The sequence below is a fragment of the Salvelinus sp. IW2-2015 genome, unplaced genomic scaffold, assembly GCF_002910315.2.
Source record: "Salvelinus sp. IW2-2015 unplaced genomic scaffold, ASM291031v2 Un_scaffold2112, whole genome shotgun sequence".
Classification (NCBI taxonomy): domain Eukaryota; kingdom Metazoa; phylum Chordata; class Actinopteri; order Salmoniformes; family Salmonidae; genus Salvelinus; species Salvelinus sp. IW2-2015.
In genome coordinates, this window is record NW_019943450.1 from 122,080 (window position 1) to 132,896 (window position 10,817).

The 10,817-nt window shown below is 48.0% G+C and overlaps 1 protein-coding gene across 1 annotated transcript in view; it reads right to left on the minus strand.

The window, feature by feature from the left end:
• Positions 1–4,410: 4,410 nt before the first annotated feature.
• LOC112072976 (transmembrane emp24 domain-containing protein 10) overlaps positions 4,411–10,817 on the minus strand; it is a 12,607-nt gene continuing 6,200 nt past the window's right edge. Inside the window, 2 exon segments of the mRNA XM_070439999.1 lie at positions 4,411–4,706; positions 5,096–5,222. Coding sequence (XP_070296100.1) covers positions 4,585–4,706; positions 5,096–5,222 — 249 coding nt within the window. The 3' untranslated portion in view covers positions 4,411–4,584.

Here is a 10,817-nt window from a genome sequence, read left to right on the forward strand (position 1 = left end):
TGGTTGTAAAACGTTTGCATAGGGAAGTCAAGTGAACCGGAACTAGATTGCGCGTGAAGGAGGATGCTTCCGGGATATTATACGACGCTGATCAAATTATTAGAAGAACATCTTGTAATATTTTCAGATGTCATAAAAATAGATTTGACCATCAGTTTTTGCATAAAATAGACATTGAACCAATACCACTTACTTTCTATAAGAGTATATATATTATGAGTCTTTGCTAGGTAAAGCCCCGCCTTATCTCAGCTCACTGGTCACCATAGCAGCACCCACTCGTAGCACGAGCTCCAGCAGGTATATTTCACTGGTCACCCCCAAAGCCAACTCCTCCTTCGGCCACCTTTCCTTCCAGTTCTCTGCTGCTAATGACTGGAACGAACTGCAAAAATCACTAAGGCTGGAGACTCATATCTCCCTCATTAACTTTAAGCACCAGCTGTCAGAGCTGCTCACAGATCACTACACCTGTACATAGCCCATCTGTAAATAGCCCATCCAACTACCTCATCCCCATACTGTTATTTATTTTGCTCCTTTGCACCCCAGTATCTCTACTTGCACACTCGTCATCTGCACATCTATCACTCCCGTGTTTAATTCCTACATTTTATTTATTTCGCCAGTATGGCCTATTTATTGCCTTACTTCCGTTATCCTACCTTATTTGCACACACTGTATAGACTTTTTCTATTGTATTATTGACTGTATGTTTGTTTACTCCATGTGTAACTCTGTGTTGTTTGTGTCGCACTGCTTTGCTTTATCTTGGCCAGGTCGCAGTTGTAAATGAGAACGTGTTCTCAACTAGCCTACCTGGTTAAATAAAAGGTGAAATAAAATAATTTAATAAAATGATCTAAAGTGAAAGAAAAAAACTGTTTCCAAGGATAATATACACATATGATGGACCATGTGGTGTGTCAGAGGTCATTCAAATGTACAAGCAACACGTTTTGTAAATCCATCCAATATTTTATTGAATAAAAGCCCAAACACAAACCTTTACAAATTGATATCAATCAATATAGAAATTATTGATTGAAAACATGTGCAAATGTTCAATGTTAAAAATGTATGTATCCCACATGGTTTTTGTTTAAAAAATAAAATATATACGATTTGGTGCTATTTTCACAAATATGTGGTGAATTTTCTAATCTCTTACGACAAACTCCAAACTGGTAACACTTGTAATGCAGCCAGTCTTACATTCAAATCCTTTCAATATGAATTTATTTGGTTTGTAGACATCGTTCACCACACAACCATTAATCCAAAATATAAGTTTACTGTGAAATGAGAACATTGGTTTAAAATCACCAAAACACAACCTAATAACATCTCCTTAATTTAGTTATTTTAACCAATTAATCCAAAAGCACAAAAACTTTTAAGATACGTTTCACTTTGAAGGCAGTACGCTCCAGTAGTGTAAATTACAGTACATTACACTGTTTCACATTCGGCAATACACTTGCACTACCCATTAAAATGAACTGAACATGAAATGGCAATAACTTCTACCCCATGTCTAATCATTGAAGACATCTTTCGTAAGGTAATCAAATGAAAGAAATGTTTACGGCGCTAGTTTGATTCAAACCCGTCTGGAGCATTTAGGTTCTCATCGAAATCACAGTAAATATCCTACTTGTTCATGCACCTGGCCTGATATAGGTTCTGGATTGACGTCATTGCATGAGTCATCCATGACCCAGAGGGTGGTACGCTCATGGGGGTGGCAATCATAGATCTTCCACCTGTATTGTAATCGTGTTTTTGTTTTTTTGTTACAGTACTGTATTGTACTTAATGTATTGTAGTGGTTCTGTACATGTCTCCGTTCATAAGAGCATGGCACTAGCAACACCACAGAGGTGTGGGTTTGATTCCCATTGGGATCACATACCAAAAAAGTGGACTGTTGTCACTTTGGATAAAAGTGTCTGCTGTGTAAATGGACTATTTTACAGTACCGTACTACCCAATGCTATTTTAGTGAAGCTATTATTTATTGTTAAGGACTTTCTGGATTATTTGCGAATTGGTATTGTATTACTGCAATGTAGGAGCTAGAAACACAAGCATTTTGCTGCGCCCGCTGTAACATCTGCTCATCTGTGTACGCGACCAATAAAACCTTTTTAATTTTGTAACATATAGTACATGTCTGATTTTGTCAATTATCAGATTTGTTTTACTTACTGTGAAGTAAAATCATAATAGTAATAAATATATCATACTTACGTTTCTACTTTACAGACATCCATTGAGAAAAGCAATGACTTCTTATGAAACATGTATTGCCGTGTGAAACATGTCTTTCCAAATGAAACACTGATTACATTTTGGTGTAAAAAGTGAGACTGTGTGATGTACTTTAGTCAATTGAAAATGTGTTTAGTTTTGAAACTGGCTTTTTGATGATCCGTTTTTGAATTTTGTATTAAGAGTTGTGGAAATATAGCACATACATGTGAAAATCGCACCAATGCGATAATAAAAATTAAAAAAAAWWTTTTTTTTAAAGCAACCCCAAATCCTCATGTAGCCCAAACCCCAGAATCATCTCCAAAAGAAAGCTGGATGGATCTTGGATGGTAGGTGTATTAGATTCAATGGGTCTCAAAAGAGGAAGAGACATCATTTCCAAAAAGGCCCTGCAGCTCTACTTGTCTTATAACCTATTCAAGATGGAAAAGTACATAGATATGTGGCTGTTATCTTTTGTACATCTTTTAAAAAAACAACTTAAAAGCGTGCAATGGTTCCACTATAAAATGACCTAGTTTTCAAGATTATATTGTCTGCATCTCAAATGGCACCCTATATAGTACAGTACTACCCTGGTCAAAAGTAGTGCACTAGGCCTATATAGGGAATAGGGTTCAAATGGCACCCTATTCCCTATATAGTGCAGTACTACCCTGGTCAAAAGTAGTGCACTAGGCCTATATAGGGAATAGGGTTCAAATGGCACCCTAATTCCCTATATAGCGCAGTACTACCCAGATCAAAAGTAGTGCACTAGGCCTATATAGGGAAAAGGGTTCAATTTGAGATACAGCTATTCTTTCCCTGAACTTATTAGCCCCCCCCTTGCATTTACAATCAAAACAAACTAAAGACACTCAAATGTAGCTACCAAACCTGTATGCAAATTAATTAGCTGACAAATACATAAAAGTTCAGTGGTCGCCATAGTTTCTATTCTGAGTTATAACACATTCCACCTGCCGTTCATAGAGGCCTTCGCTTTTTTTTTTTTTTTTTTTTTTTTTAAGGGCCACAAGAATATAGTTTTTGCCTAAATGGTACCCTATTCTTATAGGGAATAGGTTGCAATTTTGGGCTGAACCCTACATCCTATAGGTCGCATGGCAAAGATTTTGTACAACGATATAAAAGGGGGAATAGACCTTTCTCAAGGGTGCATCCATTCATCCCAACAACATAAAACGCCAAATCAAACTATACACATTAAAAAATGTCAAATCGATCACCAAAACATCAGGTGCTTATTCAGCAGGATGCAAAATGTATAAAACAAATTGCAGATAGAACAGACATGCATGTCTCACTCCCGGAATAGACATCTGGGAATATTCTACATTTGTATAGATTATTTTTGTTGAATGTTTCACTCCACTGAATGAGTCCCAGGTGTACATGGCTTTCAGAGAATAAGCTACCCATGGTGCTCTCTCAGCACCACTCCCCTGAAACCTTCCCCCGCTCATTCCTTTTGTTGTCATTATAGGGTACGTCCAAAACGCCATCTTACTCCCTATATAGTGCACTACATTTGCCCGGAGCCCTATGGGGGAGACACCCGGAGCCCTATGGGGGGGACACCCGGAGCCCTATGGGGGGGGGAACCCGGAGCCCTATGGGGGGGGGAACCCGGAGCCCTATCGGGGGGGGAACCCGGAGCCCTATGGGGGGGGAACCCGGAGCCCTATGGGGGGGGAACCCGGAGCCCTGTCTCTTATACACATCTAGATGTGTATAAGAGACAGGCCCTATGGGGGGGGGAACCCGGAGCCCTATGGGGGGGGGAACCCGGAGCCCTATGGGGGGGGGAACCCGGAGCCCTATGAGGGGGGGACCCGGAGCCCTATGGGGGGGACACCCGGAGCCCTATGGGGGGGGACCCCGGAGCCCTATGGGGGGGGAACCCGGAGCCCTATGGGGGGGGAACCCGGAGCCCTATGGGGTTCTGGTAAAAAAAAGTCGTGCACTCTAGAGGAAATATGATGGCATTTAAAAACACATAAATATGAATTCTAGGAGTCTGTCCTTACTACTGAATAGCGCTGGTTCCAGGTGTAAAGGTCAAAATAAGAACACTGGAAGAGATGGAGACCGGCACACTGTCCAATAAAGGACTACAATTATTCCCGTTTCTGTTTTTGGATTTATTCCTCTTTCGCCCCTCGACAGTGAGCTGGTCTCCATCTCCTCCAGTCATTTCGGACACAGCTCTAGTTTTGACGAAGTTAGTCCGAGGCGGGTGGAGATTGATCGGGTAAGCATTGGCTGCTCTCCCTGGGCGGAGTGGTGATGCCTCTCTCTCTCTACTCGATGAGCTTCTTGGCCTTGAAGAAGCGTCGCAGGTAGAAGACCTGCCAGGTGGCCAGGCCAATCAGACAGCACATAGAGAAGATACTGAAGTAGAGGACGCGTGTGTTGGTGGACTCTGGAAGAACAGAGTTAGAATTAAAGAAATATTATAGAAGTTACTTATTTTGCTTTCTTTTTTCCCAATTATATTCATTAGTATTTATTTGTAAACTGTATTGAGACTTTTGTTATACGCACTTTAAATAAATTGTGACTTGATAGATGCGTAAGTGAATGAGTGATGAACTTTTTTTTTTTTGTGACAATGAGCTAAAACTAAGCATTTGTGGGCCAATACATAACTTGAGAAACGTAACAGCAAGTTCCACAAGAATCATGCATGTATTAACAAACAAAAATGGTAGGTTTGTGTTTAAATTTGAGTTGCACAATCCTTTACCAAGTTATGATCAGGCTAGAATACATTGTGGTACTACTTTATCGGTACAGGTGCACTCTTCTTACCGTTGGTATCCCTCATCTCCTCCTCTCTCCTCTTCATGTAGGCAAAGTCGTTGACGATGGACTCTGATAGGTCCTCCAGCCGCCTTAGCTCCACCTCCAGGGGCTTCAGCTTCTCCACCTTGGCGATCTGAGTGGACGAGAGAGCCGCCAATCAAAAACAAATCTACCAACATTGCAACACCACAATCCATCCCATGTCAGTAGGTGTTAACTGGATTTCTGATCTCTAGATGTTTGATGGACAGGAACAAATATTCAAAAAAATAAAAAAAGTTTGAGAAATGTGAGTGGTCTTCCGTAGCTCAGTTGGTAGAACATGGCTCTTACAATGCCAGGAGAGTCGGTTTGATTCCTGGGACCAACCATACCTAAATTGTATGCATGCATAACTGTAAATCACTTTGGATTAAAGTGTCTGTTAAAAATGGCATATATTTGTGTTATATTATTCAATAGAAGCTTGGACTGTGCTATGACCCAGTTTGTCCAGTTGGGGGCGCTCTTGAGCTGTGCAGCAGTAGTGCCAGACCGCAGCAGAGAACAGTTTGTGCTCCTGTTCATGTTGAACTAATGACAATCTGTCTGGTATGTAGAACGCTCTGCCCTTCCTCCTGCTTTAGTTTAGCAAACGTATTGATTCCCGAGCAGAGAATCTGGTCCCATAAGCTACAACTTTAAAAAAGGGATAAGATCAGCAGATGTTGGAAACCAAATTGTTTTCCAAATCGTTTTGTTCTGAACAAACAGAACCATTATTATGTGTGTTCGGTTCCACTCTTCCGACCAGCAAAATAAAGTTCTGAATCGGTTCGAACCACAAAAAAAGTCTATATCTTTCCTTTCTGTTCCTTTTTAAACCTCTGCTATATGTATATCTTTTTTTTGTTGTTTACATTTAGCTCGCCATTAAATTAGTGCTGATAGAGAAGCTTGCTGTGGAGTGGGTAAACAATTTAATCCGTATAGGAAAGTCCTTAAGAGCAAATAGTATTTTAATCATAATGGAAGACAAACACACTGTGCTGCCAGTCAGTGTAGGGTACGAGGTGCAACTGACATTTTTAGGGTGTGGAGAGAGGGTGGAGGAGGAGGAGGCTTGAAGCGCTGGGCATCTTGTGATGACATGTATTATCTGAATTAGGCCCACAGAATTATACCTACAGAGGAACGGCTTCTATGGAGGAGCTTTGAACGTGTTTAAATGTCAGAGTTGGTTTAACGTTGGATCAGAGCAAACGTTAGCTCGCTCGCTAAAAAGCTTCAGTGTTCAGAGCGGCACCAGAATTAAAAACACGTCTTACCTTTTTGTAGTTATTAAATCCAATGTGAAACGTGATAACTAGAGTATACTTAACTAGCATGAAAAAGTCAATCCATTATTCTCCAATTAAAAATATCTCCCTAATTTCTGAATTACGCCGTCAGTATGCTACAGTAACCTAGGCTCCGAGGGGGGGGGGGGCTACGGTAACCTAGGCTCCAGAGGGGGGGGGGGCCTACAGTAACCTAGGCTCCAGAGGGGGGGGGGGGGCTACAGTAACCTAGGTTCCAGAGGGGGGGGGCTACAGTAACCTAGGCTCCAGAGGGGGGGGGGGGGGGGGGGGGCTACAGTAACCTAGGCTCCAGGGGGGGGGGGGGGGCTAACAGTAACCTAGGCTCCAGAGGGGGGGGGGGGCTACAGTAACCTAGGCTCCAGAGGGGGGGGGGGGCTACAGTAACCTAGGCTCCAGGGGGGGGGGGGCTACAGTAACCTAGGCCTCCAGAGGGGGGGGGGGCTCCAGTAACCTAGGCTCCAGAGGGGGTGCTACAGTAACCTAGGCTCCTGAGGGGGGGGGCTACAGTAACCTAGCTCCAGAGGGGGGAGGGGGGGCTTACAGTAACCTAGGCTCCAGAGGGGGGGGGGGGGGGGCTACAGAATGTACCTACACTCCAGAGAGGGGGGGGCACAGAACCTAGGCTCAGAGGGGGGGGCTACAGTAACCTAGGCTCCAGAGGGGGGGGGGGCTACAGTAACCTAGCTCCAGAGGGGGGGGGGGGCTGACAGTAACCTAGGCTCCAGAGGGGGGGGGGGGGCTACGTAACCTAGGCTCCAGAGGGGGGGGGGGGGCTACAGTAACCTAGCTCCAGAGGGGGGGGGGGGGCTACAGGAACTAGGCTCCAGAGGGGGGGGGTCTACATAGTAACCTAGGCTCCAGAGGGGGGGGGGGGCTACAGTAACCTAGGCTCCAGAGGGGGGGGCTACAGTAACCTAGGCTCCAGAGGGGGGGCTACAGTAACCAGGCTCAGAGGGGGGCTACAGTAACCTAGGCTCCAGAGGGGGGCTACAGTAACCTAGGCTCCAGAGGGGGGGGCTACAGTAACCTAGGCTCAGAGGGGGGGCTACAGTAACCTAGGCTCCAGAGGGGGGGGCTACAGTAACCTAGGCTCCAGAGGGGGGGGGGGCTACAGTAACCTAGGCTCCAGGGGGGGGGGGGCTACAGTAACCTAGGGCTCCAGAGGGGGGGGGGGGCTACAGTAACCTAGGCTCCAGAGGGGGGGGGGGCTTACAGTAACCTAGGCTCAGAGGGGGGAGGGGCTACAGTAACCTAGGCTCCAGAGGGGGGGGGCTACCGTAACCTAGGCAACAGAGGGGGGGGTACAGTACCTAGGCTCCAGAGGGGGGGCTACAGTAACCTAGGTCCAGAGGGGGGGGCTACAGTAACCTAGGCTCCAGAGGGGGGGGGGCTACAGTAACTAGGGCTCCAGAGGGGTGGGGGGGCTACAGTAACCTAGGCTCCAGAGGGGTGGGGGGGGCTACAGTAACCTAGGCCCCAGAGGGGGGGCTACAGTAACCTAGGCTCCAGAGGGGGGCTACAGGTTAAAACCTAGGCTCCAGAGGGGGGAGGGGGGGGGGGGGGGCTACAGTAACCTAGGCTCCAGGGGGGGGGGGGGGGGCTACAAGTAACCTAGGCTCCAGAGGGGGGGGGGCTACAGTACCAAGGCTCCAGAGGGGGGGGGGGCTACCGTAACCTAGGCTCCAGAGGGGGGGCTACAGTAACTAGGCTCAGCAAGGGGGGGGGGGGGGCTACAGTAACCTAGGCTCCAAGGGGGGGGGGGCCTACAGTAACCTAGGCTCCAGAGGGGGGCGCTACAGTAACCTAGGCTCTTAGAGGGGGGGGCTACAGTAACCTAGGCTCCCGGGGGGCTACAGTAACCTACGCTCCAGAGGGGGGGAGGGGGGGGCTACAGTAACCTAGGCTCCAGAGGGGGGGGGGGGGGGCTACAGTAACCTAGGCTCCAGAGGGGGCTACAGTAACCTAGGCTCCAGAGGGGGGGGCTACAGTAACCTAGGCTCCAGAGGGGGGGGGGGGGGCTACAGTAACCTAGGCTCCGGGGGGGGGGGGGCTACAGTAACCTAGGCTCCGGGGGGGGGGGGGGGCTACAGTAACCTAGGCTCCAGAGGGGGGGGCTACAGTAACTAGGCTCCAGAGGGGGGGCTACAGTAACCTAGCTCCAGAGGGGGGGGGCTACAGTAACCTAGGCTCCAGAGGGGGGGGCTACAGTAACCTAGGCTCCAAGAGGGGGGGGCTACAGTAACCTAGGTCCAGAGGGGGGGGGGCTACAGTAACCTAGGCTCCAGAGGGGGGGGGGCTACAGTTAACCTAGGCTCCGGGGGGGGGGGGCCTACAGTAAACCTAGGCTCCAGAGGGGGGGCTACAGTAACTAGGCTCCAGAGGGGGGGGGGGGGGTACAGTAACCTAGGCTCCAGAGGGGGGGGGGGCTACAGTAACCTAGCTCCAGAGGGGGGGGCTACAGTAACTAGGCTCTGAGGGGGGGGGGGCTACAGTAACCTAGCTCCAGAGGGGGGCTAATACCTTCGCTCCAGAGGGGGGGGGGGGCTACAGTAACCTAGGCTCCAGAGGGGTGGGGGGGCTACAGTAACCTAGGCTCCAGAGGGGGGGGCTACAGTAACTAGGCTCTAGAGGGGGGGGGCTACAGTAACCTAGGCTCTAGAGGGGGGGGGGCTTACAGTAACCTAGGCTCCAGAGGGGGGGGGGCTACAGTAACCTAGGCTCCAGAGGGGGGGGGGCTACACGTAACTAGGCTCTAGAGGGGTGGGGGGCTACAGTCACACTGAAATAACTTTGAGTGACAAAGAGTGAGGGCTTTATATCGACGCTTTGTTGCAATTTTTGTGGTACTGGCGAAAAATAACAGTTCTGCTTCGGAACAGTATAGATCATTAAGTTTTTTTCCGGTTTTCGGTTCTGTTCCTGAACGGTTCCAACCCTTGCTGATAGGGACAGCATAGAAAATCAGGAAAACATGATTTTGGCTGGGGATAAGATCTGTTTCAGAGGCCAATGTCAGGAAAACAGGAATCCCTGATTCATCAAAATCTCATCTACCAACTCAATTAAATCGGGGGAGGTTCATAAAAAGGGAATTGAAATTAAAATGTCGGGGGGGGGGGGGGGGGGGGGGGGTATTCAATAGCTGTCACAGTAGCAAAGCATTGCGTTGGCTAACAGACAAGAGAAATTTTACCAACCTTCATTCCCACTTCCTCGCCAATGACCGTTCTATACGAATCACACACCACCAACAAGTGACGTTACTACCTCAGCATGTGGCACTGTACAAGTACTCACCCACACAGGCATGTTGCACTGTACAGTATCACCCACAACAGGCATGTGCACTGTAAAGGACTCACCCGCACAGGCATGTTGCATTGTCTACAGTACTCACCCCACAGCATGTGCACTGTACAGACTCACCCGCACAGGCATGTTGCCACTGTACGTATCCACCCCCACAGGCATGTTGGCACTGTACCAGTACTCACCCGCACAAGGCATGTTGCACGTACCGTACTCACCCACACAGGCATGTCGCACTGTTACATACTCACCCACAAGGCATTTATCACATACAGTAACTCACCCCACATTAACACGAGACAACCAGTAGCTGGCCTAGTCCTCCATCCCCACTCATGACCTCGAGCTCCAATCAGTATTAATTCTCAATACAACCCTAGATATGAATAACACACACACAACACAACACAGGCCAGAGCTAGTCAAAACACACAGATACCATGCAGTCCACAAGGTACCATTAGCTAGTCCAAACGTAGTCTAGCAGACACAGGGTACCAGTAGCTAGTCAACACACGGTAGTGCTCAGACAGCAGTAGGCCACAGGTACCAACTACACAACAGGGTACCAGTAGTAGTCCAGCAACGGACATAGCTATCAACACGCGGGGTACCAAGTAAGCGCCGGACTACAGTACCCAACAAGCGGACATAGCTGTCCAACCGATGGGTTACCAGTAGCTAGCAACGGTACCGACTACACACATGGTACCAAGTAGCACAGACACGGTATGCTAAGGCACAGATACCAAACACACGAAGATGACCAGTAGCTAGTCGTCACAACAGCGGTACCAGTAGCTTCCACCAAGGTCCAGCACAACACCGATACCAGTAGCTAGTCCAACACACAGGGTACGCAAGTAGCTAGTCCAGCACACAATGGGAGGTGCCAGTAGCTAGTCCAACACACAGGGTACCGAGTAGCTGTCCACACACAGGTACCAGTAGCGTAGTCAAAACCAGGGTACCAGTAGCTAGTCCAACACACGGCGTAGCGCCACAAGTAAGGCTAGTCAGCACAACAAGCTAGTCACAGGTACAGTAGCAGTCAGCACACGGATAACCAGTAGCTAGTC